General features: G+C 40.5%; 1 protein-coding gene across 1 annotated transcript in view; it reads right to left on the bottom strand.

The window, feature by feature from the left end:
* CSMD1 (CUB and Sushi multiple domains 1) overlaps window positions 1-24,831 on the bottom strand; it is a 1,093,428-nt gene extending 1,068,597 nt beyond the window's left edge. Inside the window, exon 1 of the mRNA XM_053974810.1 lies at window positions 24,570-24,831. Coding sequence (XP_053830785.1) covers window positions 24,570-24,636 — 67 coding nt within the window. The 5' untranslated portion in view covers window positions 24,637-24,831. The remainder of the gene's footprint in view (window positions 1-24,569) is intronic.
* Window positions 24,832-25,361: the final 530 nt, after the last annotated feature.

Genomic DNA, 25,361 nt, shown 5'->3' with positions numbered 1-25,361 from the left:
TGGCACTTAGCACAAGATAAGGGGATAACTACAATGCCTTGATCATTCTGCAACCTGGGAAGTGAACACTTGATTAAGTTACAATAAATTTAAAAATCACTCCCACATCAGCCAAGTTATCACTATCCTGTATGTACTCTCAAACAGTCTTAGAGAAGCTGATCTGTATTGACTTATGACTTGAACTCATATTTGGGGTAAACTAAGGTATTCAGTTGCCTCAGGTTAGCTAATGGGCAGAGTGCTATGATGATTCACATTGCAAAATCATAATATCAACTCTAATTTACAAACTAGAAAGATTCTATTAAAAATGTAAAGGTAGGCCGAGTAATTTACATTCCTAGAATACTTATACTCAAAACTAAGGTAAGCAGAAAAAACCATCTCATAAAAACATTTAACTTGGCCTGATGTATATCAAACAGGCCATTGTTAATACAAGATATTGAGTCGTTGACATCAACTGAGCTCATTATTTTCAATTACACTCCTTAATTTGCAAGATTAACACACATTGAAATGGTGGTAAGCTAGTATTTTGATTTGCTAGCTACTTATGCTGATGTTGCATAAAAGTAGAATAAATAACAATGCAGATTGGTAAAATAAATACTATTTAGCAAATCCTAGATAAAAAAGAAATAAAACTTTTAAAAACTATGAGGGAGAAGAAGCATTGGAGCAGGTTGCTCAGAGAAGATGTGGGTGCCCCATCCTTTGGAAGTGTTAAAGACCAGCTTGGATGGGGCTTTGAGCAACCTAGCCTAGTGAAAAATTCCCTGCCCACGGTAGGGGAGTTGGAATTAAATGATCCTTAAGGTTTCTTCCCACTCAAACCATTCTATAATTATATGAAAAACTAAGTAAAATCCATTAGAATATCAAAAGACTAACTCCACAGAGGGTCTTAATCACTAGTATTAAGGCAAAGGATTACTCTGCTGGAACCTCACCTCTAGGCACCATGTTTTCCTCATGGGAGTACCCCAAGTATATACTGGTCTGCCTTGGGGCAAACTAAACAGCATTTTAATACTGGCCATCTCAAAGAGTAAATGAATATAAAAAGTCTATCTCCATCCATGTTAAGTGAAAGATGTGATCTGATGAGTGCTGTTAGAGCATTTAAACAGATCAGACTGAACACAAAATAAAGGTAGTTTCTCACTGGTGTTAAAGCACTAGCCAGCCAGGACAGCCCCTTTGGCAGAGGGATTCAAATCCGTAACTCCTGATTTTTCTGGTATCCTAAACATAGTGCACATCCTTAGCCTGTCTTTTTGAGGTTGACTAAGTTAGTATGGCATATATAGACAGTCTTCTCTTGGGAAAGTGAATGACATGTAAAAAAGTAATCTGCTAACCTGGATATTTATTTAGGAATGGGAAAAGCTAACATTCAGTTCTTCTGCCAAGATTTATTTATTTGTTAAGAACCATAATTATTTTTTAAAATAAAAAATGTTCTTTCCACATGAATTCTCAAACTTCTAGATGCGTCTCACTGAGCCAAGGTATCCTCAATTCTTTTCTGCATGGTGAAAATATTTTCATGAGAAGCACAAACCACAGCACAACTCTCAGCCTGAGATTAATGATTAGAATAACTTCTATGGGAAATAGAAATATAGATATAAATTTATTATGGCAAAAAGAAATTGCATTTGGAATATTCTGTGACTAATCCACTTTGTGTAAAGATTACACTATTACTCCCCCCTCTTCTGGTAGCAATCCTCTAAAAAGTGCCCTTTACTGGTTTTCTGTAAGGAAAACATTCAAGCATCCTGATTCAGGGGAAGTTTCTTTAACTGACTTATAAAAAAGGATTGTGATTCTCTCATGTTCTGAGAGACCAAAATATTCTCTAATTGCTGTCTGCTGGACATGGCCTATTCAGTCCATTCAGTGCACTGCTGTTTGGGTCTGTTCAGACATCTGATGCTCCTTATACATTGTAGGGAGTCTGATGCCTGGGGAGAGTCTTTTGAATCTACTCATTGTAGCACTTGATGGACTAAATGTCCAAATCACTTTGAAAATAAGATTTTGATGCCTGAGCCACCCAGATGGATTAAAATTTTATAACCACTAAATCCTACGTTTAAAACATTTACTTCACTATCTATCAAGCTCCACAGGACGCTGTTGCTGTTCTCTGTAGAGAGTGGTCAAAAGGTTTGCTTTTTTATCCAGTAAGTTAACTTTTAAATGTGTATGAAAAGATAACAAGTTGGTAAGCATACTTTTCCCTCTGGAATCTCACCTTTGTACTTTGCAATCTGACCCAGTCTGTCATATGATATCCAGTAAAATTCTGTTATCATAATAAAACCCATAAGGGAAAATGGACAGGGTCATAGTAGTATTTTCTGAAAGCAACCAATAGTCCACTTCAAGCATTTTATAGTGGTTTTTTTCACTTTCAAACTAAAAAGTTACACATATCATATGAATACAGCATGTCTGAAATTATTGGAATTGTTTTCAACAATGGGATCAGTTGAGACAATTTAGAAATAATTTAAGAAATTTCTAAAATAAAAATTCATGTCTGGATAGATCACATAAAACACACAGCAAATCTTTGCTGGTGATCAATAATGTTTTGGAAATTATGTAAATTCTGACATGCAGAAGTGCTGTGAGATTTTATTATCTTCTGGTCCCTAAACAAACCTGTGGTGATACCTTTGCTTTTATGAGTTGTAAATGCTTAAGGGCCTTGACAGGTAAAGTGAAGTAATAAAGATATTATGGCTTCACAACTTTTTCAGCTGCTCACTTCTTTAAAAATATTAACTGGGAAAAGCCAGGAAAGCTGTCACATAAACAGATCTCTTCACTTGAAATCTGATTTTACATTTGTGTTGTCTTGCCACAGAAAACAATTTATCAACTTTCTTTTTTAATTAAATATGGCTGGTGAGCATGACCTGAAAGTCATTTTCTTTTTTTTTATATAAATATCTAAGGCAGATCTCTAAACCTGTGTTTTTTGAGCAGCAAATGTTTAATAAGCTGCCTAACACAGGTGATATTCTCAAGACATTTATAAAGAATAAAAAATGTTTTGCTTGACTTCAATGTTAACAGAATAAATACATAGAGAAAGAAATGGTAAACAGAAAAGATTATGCCTCTTCTTGACTCAGCTATAACACCCTGCATCAAGTAAATATACTCATTTTCTTCTTTTCAAGAAACAGCTTTTGCTGTCAGTGTTCCATATAAACTGTTCTGTAAGACGTTAACCTGGATTTCTTTTTGGTTTAGAAAAGGACTACTCATTATTTAATCAGAACATTTAAAATGCACTTTTTTATGCTTGAGAAAGAGCATTTCAAAAACTCCAGTTGTATCTATAGTAAAGTCAAAAGCAAAGCTGACTATTTAGAAATCAGTTCTTGTCTTTCACAGCAGTCACACCTGCAGGCATACTTGGACTCTGCATGTCAGAGCAGGGAGGGAGGAAAGGAGCCTCCCCAGCTGCTGGTGCCCCACTGGCCTCTCTGCCTGCCAGCCCTGCACCAGCCTTCCCACTGGGCTCAGGGCGTTGTGTGGCCATGCCAGACAGTGCTGCCTCTGCCCACTTCATGGGCTTTGGAGGTACTGCGCTGCACTCCTGAAAAAGCAGAGAAGCACCCTCTCTGCTGAAAACAAGGTGAGGGCTTAATGGAACAAGTCCCCAACTCTGCCTCGACCTTGCAGCACCTAAACTATATGAGGCTTGAGATTTTTCCAATTACTTCCATATATCAAGTGTAAAAAGCCTTTATAGGATGCTTCACAGTCCCAAATTTTCTATGGAATCCCACCAGATCAGTAGGACACTGTTATTTTCTCCCAAATCAACTGCATCAGTTTTGAACTGTTTTCATCTAAGTGAAACAAGCCCTAAAAGAGACCTATGTCCCCTGACCCTACCTGTGTTTATGTTCAGGATTGACAGGAGATGAGACAGAGACAGAAAATGTCCTCGACCCAAGTTTCCGGGAGTTCCTTGCCTTCAGACAGCATCTTTCCCTATGGACAGTGAATTCCTTAAAAGTGGCTTACAACAGCTATGGTAGGTGAGTCAGTTCAGAACCATTACTGAACTAGAGCCATAAATACCTTCCTTGACTCATGTTATCATTGCAAAATTCACACTGAATAAATGTTACTTAGACCAGAAGATCAGTAGCATTTTAGCTGAGCCTAAACTATATCAAGAATAAGATAATGCTTTGGGAGTAGGAGCTACAGGTAGCACCAGACGGGACCTTACGTGCTATCATAGCAAAGAATGGTCAGCCTTGGGCTGAGATTCCATGCAATTTGATGTACAGGCATAGTCACTGAATGTGCTTTGTATGGAGATGCTACTGTTGCCTGTCTCTATTTTGGCTAGTAAGAAGCGTTACCCAATGTAGGCACTTCCTGGTCTGTTCCCTCTGTCCTTAGAGATGGAGGTACTGAAGGTACCTCTTGAGGGTGCTGGATCTGTAAGTGCACTGCACTGAACAGTGTGAAAAACAGGTAAGACCCTCTGCATTATTAATCCTTAAAATTCAAATGATAATTGCTTCTTTTATGGCTTAGGAAGACAAGAGGATAGCTGGGAAGATGTGGTAGTAGTAGACCGAGTAGTAAAGAAGGATCTCCTTCGCACAGGGCTGAATGAAATAATTCTAGAGGATATTGTATCTACAATCTGTTGTATCTATTGTGTCTACAAGCACCCTGCCTAGTGCCTATTTTTGATTTCATTCCAAGATGCCTAGGTTTTCCCCCAGCAAGAAATAAAGCTCACAGACTTGTAGTTTCAGGTTTTGTGACCAGATGTTTGGAAGTTAGGCACCAGGGCTCCTAGTGCTGTAGTAGTAAAGTCTCTTTTGGATACAGCCCTAACTGTAAGAGTGAATGTATGTATGAAAGAAAAGATTAAATATATGAACTTAAGAACTCTGAGTCATATAGCAAAAAAACTTTCTGTAACTAGGGGGAAATACTGATCTTCTGAGAACAATTTTATTTCCTAGAAGACCTCAGAGCATAAGGAAGTCATAATGCATGAACAATATTTTAATCAAAAAATAACCATTTCAGTCAAATTTTGTTAATTTTGTTTTCTTCATTTTTCTCACATAAAACCAAATGTCTACTGAACTTATTTATGTATATATGATTTAATTATTTTCCCTCAAAAATGAATATGTACTTTTTGCTCTGTCCTAACTCAGACAGTTAGGAAGGAATATAAAGATTCCTTAGAATTTAACTTAATCTTTATTAGATTTAAGTAGGGCTCTGTGAAATCAGTGACTAAGGTTAAGCCCTGCATAAAAGGAGAATAAGAATTTTCTATTTCTAAGCTTATATATATGTATAAAAAAGGTAGTCACCTAGGTTTTCTACCTCATGTTAAGCAAAACCATTATACCTATAAAGGAATAATGTAACTCATTATATAAAATATTGACTTGGGACTCAAAATATGAACCCTAGATCAAAATTTAGACACATACATTCTTTGGATAAATGATTGTGTTCTTTGTGTCTTTTTTCCCCCTTGCCTAAGTATTTAACCTTTTTTATTATAAGCTCCTTGGCACAGAAAGGTTCTCTCTCCCATTAGTATTAGCCTAAGAGAACAGTACCTTAATTTTGACAAGAATGCCTGGGTTCTATTATAATGAAAACATCATATGTTTTCCTAGTTTACAGTAAAAAAACCCTGAGGTTCTGTAACATTCTTCACAGCTACTGGAACCTTACATCCTTTGTTTCCCTACAATGAATCCAAACATGAAGATATTTTCTGTGTTCTAAAATATCTTCGCATCTTGATATTTTAAAATGCTGCTTTCCTCTGGTCTGATGACTTCAGTTTATATCTTTAATAATCACCATTTCATTTTCTTGTTTAGTATATTGTATGACTGTTGCATTTTGTGAATATTTGATGCTACTATTTTGTATTTCTTTATTAATTATTCTGCATTTTCCCAGCAAAATTCTGAGTTTTTTTGCCAGACAAGCTATATAGAGCATACAACACCTTTTGAACATGAGCATATTGCTCTGTTCTTCTTGCTATGCTTTTAGATTGTAGCATAAGCTACAAATTCTACCCCCCTCGCCACTTACATTCAGACATACATAGTCATGAATAACAGAAGGCCCCACACTGAATCCTCAGAAACTGTGTCCAGCTTTTCCCTTTGTGGCCTAGTTAAGCTAGTTTTCCATCCCACAGTTTCTTTACTTTCATGATTATTTCTCTTAGCCGTTAATCTCAGATGTGGTGCCTTGTCAATGCTTACAAGTAGATTACATCCATTGAATTTCCCTTATCTACAGTGGCAGTAAATCTTCAAAGAACTCCATCAGGTTAGTTAAGCATGACCTCCCCTGACTGAATCTACGCTGGTTATCCTTAATCAAACTGATTTTCAAGCTGTTCTTTCACACTTCCTTATGGTAGTTTAATTTTCCCCACAACCCTTGTTAAATTCATTGATGTAGTTTCTTGGACTGTCTTTAATTTCTTTCCTAAGATTTGCTTCTTTTTTTTCAATCTGAAAAATATCATTCCTAGATAGATCTAGCTTAAATTGTCTCAATAAATAGAATTCTATCCCTCTAGGTTCCTTACCAGCTGTTTAAACACTGATTTCCAAAACTGGTTTTGTTGAAAAAGATCCCAAATATCATAAAATCATGCCTTTTTTGTTGTGGTGTGGTTTTTGATTTTTTTTTTCCCTTTTGTATGTGCCATTTCACTACATGTAGTAAAATAGAACAAACTCTTGCTGTCAATATAGAGTGGTAAAATTAGAAATATTTTTGTCACATTAGATTCATGGTGGTGGGGAAGAACTTTCCAGGGTGCCCTACTCCTTAGCACAGCAAATAGCTATCAAAAGCTTTTCTAAATGCATTCTTCTGTTTACAGGGAGCCAAAATGCAATCCTGAGGCAAATGGACTTGGTGATAAATTTACACATCTGTGTCCTCCAGTCTCAATTACATGACTCCTTGTGTCTTGAGGTGAAAATCCATGTAATATTGCATTTGATAAGTAAGGGAATACACTGCCAGCACATCACTCCAGTATTTCAGAAGTCCCTGGTGGAAGTTCATGGTTATGGGCTCGAGTTGCTAGACTTCAATGTGTTAGGGTGAAGTATTCCAGACATGGCACCTTGCTGTGTGGCAGGAACTTGCTGAGACTGCTGCACTTATAAACAACGGGAAAGTTTTTTGCATTGTTAGAAAAATGGACAAAACTTGGAGAATAGTGAATAGCAACTGTGGTACTACCTCCACAAGAGGTTGAAAACACTCAGTTCTGTCTCCCTCTCTGAGACACATGTGCACACATGTATTTATACTACACTCATTGCCAAGGTAACTGGGCACCATAAGACTAATCCATGTAAGTTTCAAAGGGGAGTGTTATATCTAGACCTAAATTTTATCTCTCAAATATCAGTGATGATTCCAGCAGAGATGTGGCAGATATAAGTTAAGTGGCATTGCAGACTTTTTACTAGGAAAAAAAAAAATTGCCTAGGTTTTAAATAAATGTGAACCATGGGACAAATTAACCAATCTTCATGATAGTAGCTTGCCTCTCTGTATAAGACTGTAGATTTATGTGATGAGCATAATGTGGTGGTTGTTAAGTCTCTAGTGATAAAAGCTATTGATTATTTCCAGAAATGAGCTAAAAATAGGTTTTGCAGCACTTTTCTTTTAGGTGCTTACTGGCAAATGAAACTCAAAGCAGTACTCCAAGTTGACTACTTGCAATTCTGTTTTTCATAGAATAACTGAATATTCACCAAGCAAGACAGAAACCCATCCAGAAGCATGACTCTGATGTGGTCATTAATACCCTTCATGTAAGAGGGGACCAGTAGGTGTCCAGTTCCCATTCCAGCAGCTTTTTAAATATTTAATATTGATTTCCTTTAAGCAAGGTTTGGAACCCAAGTCTTCTACCACTGAAGGAAATTTTAACTGGAAACCTTCATGGCCCCAACAAAGGAGTGCCTACGGCAGTCACAGTATATGCTAGGAAAAGAAAAACAAAAGAGGATGAGAAAGGCTTTAGTTTTCTAAGGAAAGAGGCAGATGAATGTAGCTTTTTCCAACTGTTGTATTACTCTCTATACTGTGGGAAAGTAAGAGGGCACCACTTCTACCCCCAGAAGTATCTTCTGTAAGGCCACAGTTGGCAGGTGCACTTAAAGTCAGCTAAGCTGTTTTATTCCCATGGAAGATCATCTATATTGAAGATTACAATGACTGTTCAATAACAGTCCTATACAAACTGACACAGTATGCAACCATTCTGAGTATGCCAAGAAATGTAATTTTAGGCTCAAAGAATATTTTTTTAGTGAAAAATAGCCTGTGTAAATTTGTCTGGTTTTGGGGTTAAAGCAGCTGTTGAGTGGTAGTTCCATAAAATCCAAGTACTAGATGGAAATATCTTCACAAGGGGAAATCTGATGCCTAAATTGTTTTGTGCATTTACTCACCACAGAGTGTCCACAACATCCATGAAATAAATTAGGAACTCAAGAGTTCAGCACATCTCAGGTCTAGTTCTTGAATTTATACATTCCATTATATTGTATTAGAAAAATTACCAGGTTTTTATTTGCTGAAATTTTCAGGTACATGTACTACACTGTGCACACTAATCTGTGTTCTTGCCCCTTCTCAAAAGATAAGCAATAGTTTTGTTTGCACAGGAAAAGAGTAAGTAATGCCTTCCTTTCTTGAATAGACTGTGTCAGAAATATTCAGAAATTTCTCCTGTATGGAAATGAAACAGAGCCTTTCATAATGAAGGGAAAAGAACAGTTATGGGAGACTTGCTAACATTAGTCTTGTTTCTTCTATCTCATGCTTTCTTGTTCCCAGTGGCCAGATTTGCTCTTGCTGAGTATTTATTTTGCATCACTTTGTTTTGTTTTTATGATGTTAGGTTTTTCCACTGACAATTCTGAGAGGAAGAGGTAGAATAAAAGGGAAAGTCAGAATCTGTACATCCTCTAGAGCCATCTTAAATGCATGTAGGAAGGCTGCTATCTTAGGCAGTTTTAACTGTTGAGCTAAATATCTATCTAGGGGCAGAATTTTCAATGTTTTTTTGCATTTTTTTCCCACAATTTGATTTAGATCTGGGTCTTGAGAGGGGGTAAATTGATTGATTTATAAGGCTGAAGTGGTTTCAGTGTTCTCAGTATAATGGACCTCTTCTTAAAACTTTTCTACCAGAAATTCTTGCAGCATTTCCCTAATCTTCATAGAAACTCAATCCTTCAACAGATCCTATCATTCAGCTTTGTCACACCAGTTTTCCCATATCAGTCTTCACCATGAATTTTCCTTATTGTCCCAGGAAAGAGAACACCGTCAAGATATGATTAGTGACAAGTGAAACACAGGATCACAGAGGGGCAAACAGCATACATGGAAGATGAAGCTACTATTTAGTGCACCTTATGCTATCATGAGGTACTAAACACACTCCATGGAGGTCAACATTGGAGAGGTGGGAGAGGTGCTTAGATCACTAAGCACCTGGTTTGATGTATTCATTTCCCACCAGGACCTCATTTTTCAAGCGTTTTCTCTGTTGTCCCTCCAGAAATCTCTCATAGGGCAAAATGTTGAGCATCACTGTCATCCAAATGGTCACCAGGTAAAGTCTTTACTATTTATTGGAAAGAAAACAATAAAATATTATTATGAGAATAAAAACCAGGTAATAGGATTGGAGGATAAAGGGAGTTGTCTCTTTGTAATGAAATACAGACCATTATTCTTTCAAGTGCATCAGCAGCACTGACTACAATATCATTATCATTAAAAATTATGAGAAATGCACTTGGGAATCATGCATTAGTATTGATTGAAGGTAGGTACTCTAAATATCCATATGGATATTTTGCATTTACATGGGAAAAGTATGCAATTTACAGAGTCACATAAATCCTACCTATCAGATGAAAAGTTCTGTGCTGGGTGAAGTATTTCTGAAGAGCTGGAAGTGCTCGGTAAAATGAGCAGGTAGAAGCTTCAAAACAAGCAAAATGTAGTGTTTTTCCACACAGCAGGAATTAAATTGTTAAACAGATTGTCAGAAAATAGTGTGGTAGTCTGAATTATGAATAGGTTCAAGAACAGATTCATGAAGGTTAAATTTGTTGATGGATGTTGAACATAGATGCAACCTCTGGCTAAGAGCTAAGAGTTCTTTAAATTGGCCAGAGGCTGCTAAAATATAAGCCTGTCTATATCTTGTTTCCTGCAATTTTTTTCTATGCATTTGCTAATGGCCATTGTCAGAGAGAAGTTATTTTGGTCTGATTTGATGTGACACTTTTTACATTTTTAAATATGTGAAGACAGAAACTTAGCCACATTCATGGGATGTACACAAAATCTGGGCACATTTTATTTCCCTGACTTAATTCTTCAGGTCTTAAGAGTGCCCTGTGTCCATCTTCAGCCTTTGTACTGGTTGCCTCCAGTGCAGGAGTCACCACAGACTAGACCCTGGGCATTTTCTTCCTTGAGAATGTTAAACAACCATGTTGGGGAATAATAAAGAAGATATCTTATACTCCTTCAGCAAAAGAGGGAATAATAGAGTGACTGGAATAAAAAAGATAAGCTCTTCAAAAGGAAAATTTTAAAGAAACAGTAAGGAAGAAGAAAAAAATAGTGTTTAATTATGCAAATCTGATAGTGCCAGTCCTGCCAGTCCTACAAGATAAAAACGTGTTTTTTTCAGCATGTCAGCATAAAGCCTGTATCAGCCTAGCAGCTGAACTACCATGCCCATGAGAGCATCAGTCATTATTTGAGACCACATCAGACCTTCACAGCAGTGACCCCAGAACTTCCACTGAGACTATTGCCAGCAGATGTTTCAAGTTTTGAGACATACTACCAGTTCTACTTAGTAGGACTACATCGGTATTCCTGTGTTACTGGTGGCAAAAAGGGAAAATGATTATGCACTGTTCTTCAGTAAAATAAATGCCAGAAATGGAAATCAGAAAAAAACCCTGAATAATGATTGATGGTTACAAGGGAACAAATCTGATCTATGTCATCTGTAAAATAAAGGGCAGCATGAAGCTTCTGTGGTTTAAGTTTCAGAAGATAAGGGCTTTTGTTTAATACTTCTCATACAAGAAATAACATTTCCCAGATTTGAGTTTCCTGTCACAATGTTGTCCATAGTGTCCATTTCATCTTTCTATATCCGTATAATCCTTTGTATCATGGGTCCCTATACTCTGAGATATTCAATAAACCAAATTAATAAATCACTACCTAATAGACTTCAAGAATAAATGTAATCATAGCGAAATATCCTAGAAAAAAAAATGAGTGGAAGAGGGCAAATGACAAGAGTAGGTATTGATTTAAAAAAGTAGAATAGTCCTGACTGAAAATCCCATTAAATGCTGTCGTATTTTTTTCATATGTAGCTTTTTTTTTAATATCTTATCTTCTTCAGTGGCACTATTGAAGAATATGTCAATGAAATATAAGAATGATTTACATTGTCTCTCTATGCTGAATGCTCATCTTTTACTTGACACAGTCTGTCACCACAATTACTCATTTTTTTACATTGGGCAGTGCATTATCCTTCTAGAATCAAAGAGTAGTTTCTTTTGCCCTCAGGGGACCTGATTCTCATGCACATTTTGGACAACACCTAAGACAGCAGCATAACTGATTGGATCTGAACTGCAAACTGCTGTTGAGACAGTACATAAATGCTTCTGATTTACCTGTACCTGCAAGCACCAGTGTTATGTGACTGCACCACGTTGGCGCTGGCTGGAAGGGGGTTCCTACCAAAGCTGCTTTATCGCTCCCATCCTCATTTGGACACGGAAGAGAAAATATAATGAAAGGTTCATGGACCGAGATGAGGACATGCAGAGATCAGTCCCCAGTTACTGTGATAAGCAAAACAGACTCCATTCAGGGAAATGAGTTTAATTTATTAGCAATCAAATCAGAATAGGATAATGAGAAATAAACCCAACTCTTAAAATACCTTCCCCCAACCCCTCCCTTCTCTTAGGGGACAAATTCACCCTGATATTTTCTCTACATCCTCCCCTTAATGATGCAGGGGGACAGGGAATGGGGATTACAGTTAGTTCATCAGAGATTAGTCTTTGCTGTTCCTTCCTCCTCAGGAGGAGGACTCACACTCTTCCCCTGCTCCACATGTGATCCATCCCACAGGTAACAGTCCTCCATAAACTTCTCCAATATGAGTCCTTTCTGTGAGCTGCACTTCTTCACAAACTGCTCCAGCAGGGTCCCTTCCATAGGGTGCAGTCCTTAAGGCTGCTCCAGCGTGGGTCCCCTATGGGATCAAAAGTCCTGCCAGCAAACCTGCTCCAGTGTAGGCTACTCTTTCCTTGGGTCCACAGATTCTTCCAGGAGCCTGCTCCAGTGTGGGCTTCCAACAGGGTCGCAGCTTGCTTCAGGTGTCTACCTGCTCCTCCATGCTCCCCCATGTACCTCCATGGGCTGCAGGGCCACAGATGCTTCACCTACCCTGCCTTCTTCAGTGGTTTGGGTGCCTGCAGTTCCTCTCTCACAATCTCACTGCTCTCTCCCAGCTGTAGTTGCCATTGCACAGGTTATTTCTCTCTTCTTAACTATTCCTCTCAGAGGCTCTACCACTGTTGCTAGTGGGCTCAGCTTTGGCCAGAAGTGGGTCCCTCTGGAACCAGCTAGCACTGGCTCTATTGGAAAAAGCTTCTAGAAACTTCTTACAGAAGCCACCCCTGTAGCATCCCTACCAAAATCTGGCCATACAAAAACAATACAGTGATAAAGCACATTCAGAATATTTATACAAATACATCCATTCTGCAAGTATAGTCTGCAGAGTGATGCACAATATCAAAAGAAGTTTAGTACATATTCCACAGTGGTAAAACTGGGTAGATACTTTTCTTCCACCAGAGCCTGCCCATCACTTACAAACAGCCTGTTTTTTAGAATGAAAAACGGAGCCACAAGGAACTGTACTTAGTAACCATCAATGGAGGATAAATTCACTCCAAATTCAGATTTTTGTTTGCTTTGTAATCACAAATGCTTTGTTCCAGGCTACATCAGATCCAGGTTGGTTGTTCATTTGTTTAGGGGTTTTTTGTTTGGTTGTTTTTTTCTGTTGTGGTTGTTGTTTTAATACACAGAATTACTTAAGTCCAGCAGCTTTAAAGAAAAATTTCAACTTCCCTTGAGGAATTCTTCTTCCTAAAACAATAACACAACACTGACAGGTTTGGAAACTTTGTTAATTCAGATACTATCTAGGAGATAACAATAGTAAATACTTAATATGGTTGTCTCTTCATTCCCCTTAGAGTGCTCTATTGCATTCAGTCTCTGAAGATTCTCAAGTGTAATAGTTAAGTACAGCACAAATTTCTTTATGTTCAAAAGTGCTGAGATCTGCAATTTTCTCTTATGGCAGTGGGAACTGCAGGTATTTGGCACTACAATTTAGGCTCTTGACTGCAAACAGTACCTTCTGCCCTCTTCCCAGCATCCTTAAACTTAGCGCTAAAGCTTGAGCTCAGACACGTTTTATTGTTCAGTATGTCCATGTTCTATTATTCAACAAATGGATCTTATCTTCCATCAAATATTTTTGAAAAAGAAGGTTGTTTTTCCTTCTGAATGCCTAGCATCTTATGTATCACAAGTAGTCCATCCACACTCCATCCCTTTGTTTCTTTACCAAATATTCTGATAAGTATCAATTTTCCTAACTCTGTGGATAAACTGAGATGCATTACCAGTAAGGCGGACTTACAAATTCAGTAAGGAATTAAGACAGAAATAAAAATCTCTATAAAAGATGAAATCTTGAGAACCCATCCTATAGTCCTTATTCAGTCAGCTCCCATTCTGAAGGCAAGAGGATAGGACGGCTTGAGAAAAACAACTGTGCTTGTAGATGTTGAAATTACTGTGGTTCAAACTAGCATGAAAATAAAATAGTGTAAAGGAGATGCATGAGGTGAACTGACAGAAGACTCCAGCTCAGTCACCTTATTCCATATATAGAAAGAATATATCTGCATTTACCATTTCTAACAACTGGAACTCAGATTTATGGACGCAACAAGAATAAACACTTATAAAAATCAATTAGGTGTCTCTGTTTAAAGGGAACTAGTAATTTGAGTATATATGACAAAAAAGGAAAACAGAATTCACTTTGACAAAACAACTTCTCAATTTTCCTTCTAATGTGATATGACTCATCTCAAATCTATTGCAAAGCAGTAAACAAACTACACCAAAACAGTGACCATCATCTGTTAGGAACATTTTAAAAAGAAAACCATTACTGAGCTACTTTTCTTGTCTTCTATACAGAGAAATGTATTTTCCCAGCAGAAACAGCATTTCACATTATCTTCTTTCCATTTACCATGTTTTCATCAGTGCTAACAGCAACCTAAGAAATACCTCATTAAGCCAGTAATTTATTTCTTAGGAATTAAATTAAATTAAATTAGTTTGGACTAGTTTTAGTTCTTTTTCAAAACAGTCTATTTCAATTAAAACAAATAACAAGAGGGAAGTTCAGTTGGAGTACTAATAACATTGTGCAGGGGACTTATCTGGGATAGCAATTTAAATATGCAGACAACACCCTTTTGATTTTATTTCTCATTCACTGAACTAATGTTATAATTGAAACTATTAAAAAAAAAAAGTTTAGTCCATCTTTGTTGTCTAATCCTTCTGTAATCTAATTACCTCAAAATACCTGCAAGATAAAATACTGTCATGAGGATCAAAATAACAGCTATAAGCTGGGCTCTCCACTATTCATTATCCATTCTTATTTTTATGATAACTATTTATTATTATCATATAGTTAATAAATAAAATCTAAGCCACTCAAAAATGCATCTGAAGTCAGCTTCACTGCTGATGTAAATTATCAGAGATCCACAAAGAGAGTTATATGATGTTATATTTTTTGCAATAGTTCTTCTATGTAGATATTACAATCTTTTGAGTCAGGCCCCTTACTGTGTTAAATGATACTAAATTTAAAAAGAGAGCAACTTCAATTTCCAAAATATCCCCTGATTCATTGCTTTAAAGAAATTACTTTGAAGCTTCTCAGGAGTTGACAAGAAAAATTTAAATTGTCATGGCAACATGGGTTGAAGAAATCCTTCTTTGCTGTTTGCATAGATCATCTCTATGCTATCAACCTGTTTACTAAATGTTGCTAAAGAAAGCAATTAAAGGTCAATCTTTCCTCAGAACCAAATAAATTCTATAACCACTGAAAGCCAGTGGAGTGAGATACATTCCAGATAGGTCAAAAAAATTTGAGGCATCATTTATCTTTAAGCAAACAACACTAAATTGCAGGGCAGACTACATGCTGGAGGGAAGTGACAACAACCGACCAGGACAGGCTTGAGAGGTGGGCCTGTGCAAACCTCATGAAATTTGATTTGTAAGGTCCTGCCCAGGAGTTGAGGCAATCCCAAGCAGAAACACAGGCTGGAAAGAGAATGGATCGAGAGAAGCCCTGAGGAGAAGGACATGGGGGTGTTAGTGGATGAGAAGTGCAAAATGATGCAGCAATGTGTGCAATGTGTGCTTGCAGCCCAGAAAGCCAAATATATCCTAAGCTGCATTGAAATAAATGGGACCAGCAGGTTGAGGGAGGTGCTTCTGCCTCTCTACTCCCTCTCATAAGACCCCATTTGGAGCACTGTGTCCAGCTCTGGGCCCCTGACACAGTAATTTACCTGTTGGAGCAAGTCCAGAGAAGGCCATGAAGATGGGCAGAGGACTGAAGCAACTCTCCTACAGGGACAGGCTGAGAGAGTTGGGGTTGTTCAGTGTGAAGAAGAAAACTCTCCAGGAAGACCTTAGAGCACCTTCCAGTACCTAAAGAGGGCCTACAAGCAAGACAGTGAGGGACTTTTCACAAGAGCATGTAGTGTCAGGACAAGGGGCAAGGGCTTCAAACTGAAGGATGGTAGGTTTAGATTAGACATTATGATTAAATTCTTGACTGTGAGGATGGTCAGGCACTGCAACAGGTTGCCCAGGAAAGCTGTGGATATTCTATCCCTGAAAGTGTTCAAAGCCACGCTGGATGGGGTTTTAAGCAACATGGTCTAGTGGAAGGTATCCCTGACCGTGGCAGAGGAGTTAGAATGAGGTGATCTTTAAGGTTATTTCCAGCCCAAACCATTCTGTGATTCTAAACAGCATTTCTGTGGCAAATTTCATAATAAACTAAGAGTTTGAATTTTCTTCAATGTTAGATTTTTTTCTAGCATCTTCATTTCAATGCAAGTTGTTTGTGTGATATGTAGCTATAACAAGGGCGAGATAAAAAACCTTTTAAGGTTAATGAGACCTTTTAAATTCTGCGAGTTCCCCAGTCTTTACATCAGCTCCTAACTAGTTCAAATCTGATGTAAAACAACCCAAACTACTTAACTGATGACCAGAGTCTATGTCTAATTTACCTACTTCTGCATAGCAGAATGCTTTTTCTTTTCCTACAACTACTTTCAAGGTAACTACATTATGTACCGAGAAAAAAAAATGGAAGATTTCTGTATTTTCATTTATGTTAATTAAATTTCACAATAGATTTCACCGGAAAGCTAAACAGAAATGATTGAGTACAGCTAATGATCAAAATGCTACTCCTGCTGCCACTGTTGACTTCATAAGATCTATTAACACCACATTCTTCAGTGTAAGAGTCACTGCAAACAATGGGTCAAAATGTGTGCTGAGGATATTTACATGCTAACATAAAGAAAATCAATTTAATTTCTTGAGAAGATATCTACAAATGCAGAGGGTCACTGATTGTGATATTAGCAGTTGTTTGATTGAACTGAGGTTCTGAAAATGAATTACAAGATGTTTCCCCCTCCTCCTCAAAAAAAATGCTTGGTATGACACAATCTGTGTATTATAAGAAACATCAGCAGGATACCAATAGAGAATCTGGCTGCTGGGGCAAAGCTAAAATAGTGCACTTAGTCACTTGAATGTAGTCAGCTTCTGCATTGATATCCCACAAACATTAGTGAGAACAGTGTGATTTGTCATGACCATTTGTTTCACGGCCAGAAGCATGCAAAATTAGTCTAAAAATAAGTTAAATTTTGCTTTTTTTTATTTTATCAAAGTGGCTTTTTCAGACATTTCACTGTTGTGAAAACATTCTTTCTTTCCATTTTTTCTTGCCCTCACAGTCACCTGCATTTTTTTGCTAGGTTCAGGACAAGGCAGGTTCTGTAAGCTCATGTATATTCCTGCAATATCTAGCCACTTGCTTCCTAACATCACCTGCTTTTCAACAAAGTGACCTTCCCTGTTCCTTGCAGCTCCATCTGTGTTGTTCAGCAGCAGTACCCACAGTACCCGGGGTGTGAGTCCCGAGTCCCATGGTGGGCGCTACATGCACCATGACTTCAGGCTGAACCCCAAGGCACTCTTACGAGGCAAGCTCAAGTACAATGCCCAAAGCCAAGCCTAAGATCTCAGCTGTGTATTCTGGATACACTCTGCAAAGCAGACCAAGCTAAGCCATCCATTTTAGCAGCCAGCATTGCAAGCACAGTGAGAACACTTTAAATCCATGCTACAGCTGGGCCAGTATTTTAAAAAGAAAACAACCTGGTTGTGGTCCCCAATGTTTTTAGGCCCACCTTTGAACCCAACTTTCAAGTACAGGGCAAGGCTGGCTGCACTTTTTTCCCCAGTGCACTGTAAATTGATTGTGTTTCAGCACCAGTGTAAGTAAATAAAAGTTTGAATATCTGTGTTCTTTTGGAGTTTATGTGTGAAAACAATATGGCAAGTAATGCAGGTCAAAGGTCGAAGTAAACAATGACTTATGCAGTATTGTATCATGGCTATATTTGATCTGGAAATCATAGGATGGGTGAGGGGAAAAAAATATCCCTAGACCCAGATTTACTCTGTGACAAATGTCAAAGGTTTGCTGCAAACATCAGAATTATAAGAACATTTCAATAAAAACCCTCAAATATAGGTTTAAAAATGATTCTCTAGCAAAAAAAAAAAAAAAAAAAACAGAAAAAACAAAACAAAACAAAACAAACAAAAAAAATAAAAACAAAAAAACCCTAAGGAAAACTATCAGACAAGAAAGAAGAAATAAAAAAATAAGAAAAACTTTATGTTTGGCAAAATTGCTTGAAAAAATACCATTGCCTTGCAACTGAACACAAGGCACGAAGCAAGTACTGCAAAATGTAATTTTTAAATGCTGACCATATTTCATGCAAATTTGCAAAACAAACACTGCATTAAAAGTTTTATTCAGGTCTGTGTCAGCTGCAGTGCTGCACGTTTCTTTTGGAAAGCCACTGCACAACAGACATGAATATAGAACATGATTCTGTACTTCAGTGTCCATAGGATACTGTAAGACAGAGATAAAATATCCAGAGACTAAAATGATACTAGGTTTCTCTGTGTATTGTCCATGATGTCTTTAAAGGAAAAAGCAGAAAAATAAATGAAGTAAGGTAGAGGTCAGATGCTCAGAGATACCAGAGATACTGTTCAAAAACAAATTGCTTCCACGTATACATAAATATGTTAATATTATCAAGGTTTATTGCTGTGATTCAACTACTTTTCCTTTTTTAAAGTCATTCATGGATGCAAACATTGTCAGAAATTCTCATGCACAAGAGCCCAAATTAAACAGGGTCTAACTCCACCATTTAGCTGCAATATCTGCTTTGTCTGGATTATTTGGAGTAGCAATCTGTTCAAAAGTAGCCAATTGTGCTATTTCTGAAATCAATACAAATTTCAGTTTCCAATGCTGCAGAATTGGGCTCTCAGAACTGCCCGAAGCTGTCTTTTACTGAGCAGGGATGAGACAAGAAATTTACTTGAAAGAAGTCAAATCACTATTTCAGAATATGCATGAATTTATCATTAAAATGCATAATTAAATAATTAAAAAGCTGTAAGAAACTGTGATTAATTATTATGATGGAAATTAAAGTATTACTATATTGCTAGAATTTGTGATTTTTTTTTTTTTGGTTTTTTTTTTTGTTAAAAGCAGATCATTGATGATATTCTGATTAATCAAGAGTTCTGGCTAATCATCAGCAAGGCAAGAAATAAGATGCGTTATTACTCTTGAGAGAGTACATGCATGCCTCCATTTACCATTCAGTTACTAAATGCAGACAACAGATATATGTTGCCTCTGGGTGTCAATATAACACTAACAATAATCCAAATTATTTGTGTAGGTAGTTATTCCTCTGAGAAATGCTTGTAACAAATACAGTGTAGATTTTCTTAAATGCAATAGAAATGTCATATAGTGGAGTGAAGTCTTTCATGCAGCCAGAACAAAGATGTGTCAGGACAAAGATCTCACATCTTTCCTCAGGCATTAATGCCATTTTTTCTCCTATTTCAAAAGTTTGCGGTTGATAAAAAATTGGTTTAAGGGAAATTACAGCTGACGTAGAAAAGTAAAACTTCTAAGTAAAAGCAAGTGGTTCATACACATTAGGAGAATTTCCATATGATTCTTCACTCACTGCAAAAATTGGAAGAACATCCAATTTCTCTCAGTCTAATATGGCTAATTTTGCAGCCATATGGAGAACTAGAGGCCAGATTCTTATTCTGTGACCCTGACTTGAATCCAGTTGTACACTTGAGTTTTGTTAGAGATCAGGCCTCACACTTAAGCTACTGCTGTGATGGATCGTGCAGTTAAACCAGCAACTCCCCTTCCCACACTGCCTCCCCTGCCGGCCGCAGGCAGCGCGGCACTGCGCTGTGTGCAGCGTGTGCTCACACGGAAAGCTGTTTGCCAGCAGAATAATGTCATCATGGCCAAAGAGAAACACCATAGTTCAATACAGATTTGAGCAAGATGAAATTACGTTTTATCTTTAAATCCACTGGAGGTTTTATACTGTGACACTATCAAGCAGTCACTTCTCCAAGGAAAGGTTACAAGAAGGAGTTTAATGTGATGGTATATGGATTACATCTTGAAAAAGTTGAAAACAGTGGTCCCTGAGGCTTTTCAGCCTTTCTATAGAGCATTGTAAATCTTGAATGCATAAGTCAAAATATTTACAGTTCCAGATTGTTCCTAATTTGTTTGGACAAGATTTTTTCTTAGTGTAAATGCTATGGAGGCATAAGTGCCATAGATGTCTTTTTTAAAACTTGCCAATATCAATGCATATGTAATACTAATACCACACCATGAGCAAAAATAAGGTGAAGTGCCTATATAGACAAAGCAGTCTGCAGGGGGAAAAATGACAACTGCCCTTCCCAAACAAAAAAAACCTCCATTGTCTGATCAAAATCATACATGTCTGTATAAAGGGACATGACAGTGGGAGTCAGTAAAATAGACAGATTTGCAGTACAGACAATCTGCAGAATGGTTATCTATACAAGTCTGAGATGGTGCTGAAGTGGCCTCACAGATTTCAATACATCCTGAAGTTCCATTTGTGCTTATGTCTTCATGTGCCTGTAAACCATCTCCAGGTTCTCTCACCGGTATCCTGTTACACACACACACACCAGAGAAACTGAAAAATCTTTACTGGTTGACAGTGGGTATTTAAACCTCAAGTATGGGTTCAAAAGTCTAAAATGAGTGTTTGGGGAATCTTTGTGGCATTGATATGCTCTCCACTACATTACATTCAAGCTGACCATGTTTCCTATTCCTATATATAGTTAAGGACATCATATACATATCTCGATGCAAAAAATAGTGCAGATACAGATCTTACCAAGAATTAAATGCATTTTTACTTTAAAATATTACATGGTCAGATCTGGATATTCTCTACTATGCCTTTCTATGGCAAATTCCTCATTGAGCTGGGAGATGGAGAATGCATCCATCACATACTTGGTTTTACAGCTGGGTGTTCAATACCTTGCCCTGATGTTCTTTTTAAAATTCCTTTTTTTCAGCTCATTTTCCCCAGAATTACTTTAGTCTTCTCTGGAAGAGAATGGAACCCCTTAGAGAGACCAGCCTCACAGTTTGAAAAGCACTACTTTGGAGAAAAAGAAAAGACTTTAAAAGAGACAAACACTCTCAGTCCAACAGGAGTAGGCCTTAAACAGAGTGATAACTTAGCATGATGTAGTTATAGCAATTATTTTGACAAAGTGATAGCAGCAAACAGAAGGTACATAAAATGTTTTGAGATCTATTTTTATTTTTTTTAAAACAAAATCCTGAGCTGCAGATGTAAGAGTCCTTCTACTATCTGTAACTAATTTAAGAACAGAAATGTTTTCCCTTTGTTATTTCCATTAATCTGAATTATACCTCTGTGCATAAATCTGCTTATGTACATTTAGTTTGAGGCAATTAGGTGGCAATTAAGGTGTTGTATTTGTTTATCTAAACATGTCCAGGAAATTACCTTGAAAATGTTGTAATGGAACAACTATAGATATTAATCATTATGTATTTCTACTGAATGTAGGTTCTACTGAATATAGGATGTCCATAGACCTTAGGTCAGAGCAGAAATGTCTTTTACTCCTTTTTTCTTGAATTTTAGTCTGAATTGAGTCTAAATCTACTATTTGTTCTATACCAGTATGAATTTTTACAGAAATTATACTGATGTGTTTTGTCTTTCAAGAAAATCAATAGGGTTCTTTATGTTTGCTTTTATTACAATATAACATATTAGAATGAGCAAATGGCTCTATAAACAAGCCCATCTTAACATGCATAGCTGAACACCGTGCCGTCTGTCTTGTTGAAGCATAATTGCTGTGATAGGGTAGCTTCTGGGAAAGCGGTTCCTTTAAATGACTCCATACTAATTTCCCTTGATGTTTAAAGCACAGGGAACAGGGAAGAATTCCCCAAATGTTTTCCAAAACACTCAGGTCCATCAATCAGATTAAATCAGCCCAAAGAAATGTGTAGAACTGCACCTCAAGTCTACCACAATGAACGAAGATGAATGTTCATTGTCATCCTTCCTTGTTCCTTAAAAAAGTTACAGAAAATTCCACAGCAACAAAGGGTTTCCATTTCATTTCATAATGAGGAACAATGTGGAAAGCAATCCACCTGTCATTTTACTGAAAGATATGGGAACGCCTGTGGCAACACCTCCAGAAATTCAGCACTTGTTTCTTTTTTCGCTTATAAAATCCCCAAACCAAGCAAAACCTGGGTGATTTCCTTTTACAGTGACCATATGATTTGATACAAGGGGCTGGTAAAACAGAGTTCTGACAATCTAATAATTAAAATGTTTTTGTGTGCTCCTGAAACCCTGGGTCTTTATGTTACTAAGGAAGGAGTTTTTTCACTCTCTAAAGGATAAACGTAATTTCAGCCTCAGGATTACATTTGACTAAATATAGATACCTGTGCTCAATTGCCTGGGAAGGTAAACGGGAAGGAATTATGTCAACTGTCCCCGATGGTTTCCCCTTCAACCTGTTGTTTGACTTCAATATTAAGTCAGTCTTTAGCCTTTAAGTGGGCGTGCTGCTGCTTCACATTAAGCAGGTATAATTACATTCTGCAGAGCAGCATCAGAGGCAGTGCCCAAACGTTCCTGGCAAAGCCTTTGTATGTAAGCAAAACACGTCGGATCGTCGCTGAATAACCATGATCCAGCCTCCAGCTTTTCGTATGTGCTGTCAGCCATGAAAAGAAAACACTTAAATGTCAAACGACATAACCGGCTCCAGTGTATTTAACAAATGAGTCGCGGGTGTCGCCCGCCCCGGGAGCGGCGCGGCCGCGGCAGCAGCTGCCCCTCGTCCCGCGGTCCGGGCCCCGAGCGCGGCTGTCGGGGCAGCTCCGCCAGCGACCCTGAGCTCGCCGCCCGGCCGGGCCGTGCCCGGGGCAGCGCCGGGGCGCCCGACACGTGCGCGGGCCGGGACCGGGGGAAGGAGGCACCTGGGGGGTGTGGGGGTGGGGATGCTGGAAGTTTGGGTAGGGCGGCCACGCCGAGAAGCCCCCGCTGGCCCCGGGCTGTGTGCTGTGTGTGCTCCCATCTCCGGGAGCCGCGGATTCACAGCCCAGGAGAGCCGTGCGCCTTTCGTGCTTCGCTCCCTTCCCACAGAGGCAGCCGGGTGGCGTTGCCCGGTGGACCGCGGCAGCGGCAGGATCCGGGCAGAGGAGGGATGCCATCGGGCTCCTGCGGAGCCGCAGCCGCTCCTGCGGACCAGACAAAGCTCCTGCCCGGTTCCCGGCAGCCCGCGCTGGCCTTCCACCGCCTCTTCCTTGCAGATCACGGCCGGAGGCTATCGGAGGGAAGGCACCCTGCCGTGCAGCCCAGGCGGGCGAGGGAACCCGGCCGTGGGCACCCGCAGGACGGGGAAGGCTCCAGCCTCGCCCGCAAACCCGGGGGCCGCGATAGCCCTGCTTCCCCCGCTTCAGCCGCCCCCGCACTGAAAAGAGCAGTGAGAAAAATAAAATGGTGGGAACGATGTAAAGCGCCTTGGAAGGGCTAAGGGAGACTCAGACAGTACAAACCGCAAAGGGAACCGTCATCCCGGAGGTAGGCAGAACAACCGGGAGCGAGGTGGGAGATGACAGAGGCTGTATCGGGGACAGGTGCTCAGCTGCGAGCTGCCTCGCTCCCTCCCTCTCTCTCACACACACAGGCTCGCATCTCTCCCAGCATGAAAAAGCGCAGGGCTAATGAGAGGCGAAGTGAATAATGGGGAAGTTGTTGTCTCCAGCGATGAGGCAAGTAATGGGGCTGAGGCCAGCACTGAAGTTGTGTAACCAAATTCTCCACCGTCACCCCCTCGTTTCTCCACCCTCCCCCATTGATTTTAAGGAGAAACCCAGCTGAGGCTGGGAGACTCTCTTCACCGCACACCCAGCAGAGAGGAGTCCTCTTCCCTGAAGCATGGGCAAGCAGCTGGCGGAGGTGTCCCCGGCGCCGCATCCCCTCCTCCGCGCAACTTGCGGGGAGCGGAGCCGGCTGAAAGCAGGCGGAGGAGGCTCTCCACGACCACCCACTCCGCGCTCCCCCTCGAACACTGCAAAAGCCGGGGAGGCGGGAGGAGGGGAGATCCAAACTTGCCAGCCCGGAGATTGTCCCTCACACGGCAGCGAGTGCCGTTCGTGCGTGCGCGGAGAGCGAAGTGTTCCCAAAGTCCGGCGCTGCCCAGGCGGCTGGATGCGCACGGTTCCGCTCGCGACGTCGCAGCGGCCGCTGCCCAACTCCAGGGGGCTGGTTTCTCCCGGGAAAAGTGACCGACCGAGAGCAGAGCCCTCGGGGAACACCGGCGGGAGGTGGGAGGCTGGGAGAAGGGAGACCGGGCTCGAGGAGACTGCTGTTTGCCGGCGCAGAAACGAAGCGAGGGAGAGAGCTAAACCGAGCGGCAGAGATTTAGCTGAGGGGTTATGAGTGCCGTAACCACAGCCTACACGAATGCAATGCCAGAAACCCGAATCTTACCCTGAGCTGCAGTGAGGAGCCCCGCGCAGAGAACCAGCAGAGACTTGAATTTCCTCCACGCAGTCATGTCTGCAGTTATTCCACACACACACACTCTCACACAAAACCCCCGGCGGCTCTTCTCGGCTGCGACCGTGTCCTCCGAGCGGCAGCGGGGCTAAGGACAGCGCCAAATAACCACCACAGGGCGAGGAGAGGCGGAGAGGAGCGGTCCGGGTCCCGAGCGCCGCGCAGCGCCCGGCGCCTCCTGCAGGACTGCGCGGGCGGCTCGCTCCGCTCTGCTCACAGACAGCATCAGTCCCGCGCCGCGGCGGGGCTGCGCCGCTCAGCGCCCGCGGAGCCCCGGCGCCGCCGGCCCGCCGCCCGCCCAGGGGAGGGAGGGCACCGAGGGAGGGAGGGGAGGCACGCCCGGGGCCACGGGCGGCGAGGCATGCACGGCCGCCGGCGGGGAGAGCCGGGCAGCGGCGGCGGCGGCAGGAGAGGGATGCCGAGAGTGCGAGGAAGAGGAGGAGGAGAGGGAGGAGGAGGAGGAGGAGGAGGAGGAGGAGGAGGAGGAGGAGAAGGAGAGAAGAGGGAGGGAGGGAGGGATCGTGGCGAGAGTAGCGCAGGCAGCGCAGCGGAGCGGCTGCCAGCCACACGAGAAGCCGCCGCCGCCGGACTCAACCAACCCTTCCCACGGAGAGGGGAAGGGGCCGGCGCTGTGCAGCCGGCGCTCGCCCAGCCCGCAGCCTCTCCGCGCCGCCGGACGGCCCCGCACGGCCTCCCGGGGCGGCCATGGCCTCGGCCCCCGCC

Source organism: Vidua macroura, chromosome 3 (assembly GCF_024509145.1).
Source record: "Vidua macroura isolate BioBank_ID:100142 chromosome 3, ASM2450914v1, whole genome shotgun sequence".
Lineage (NCBI taxonomy): Eukaryota > Metazoa > Chordata > Aves > Passeriformes > Viduidae > Vidua > Vidua macroura.
Note: the sequence above shows the minus strand (reverse complement) of the source record. Positions and strands in the feature narration are given on the sequence as shown.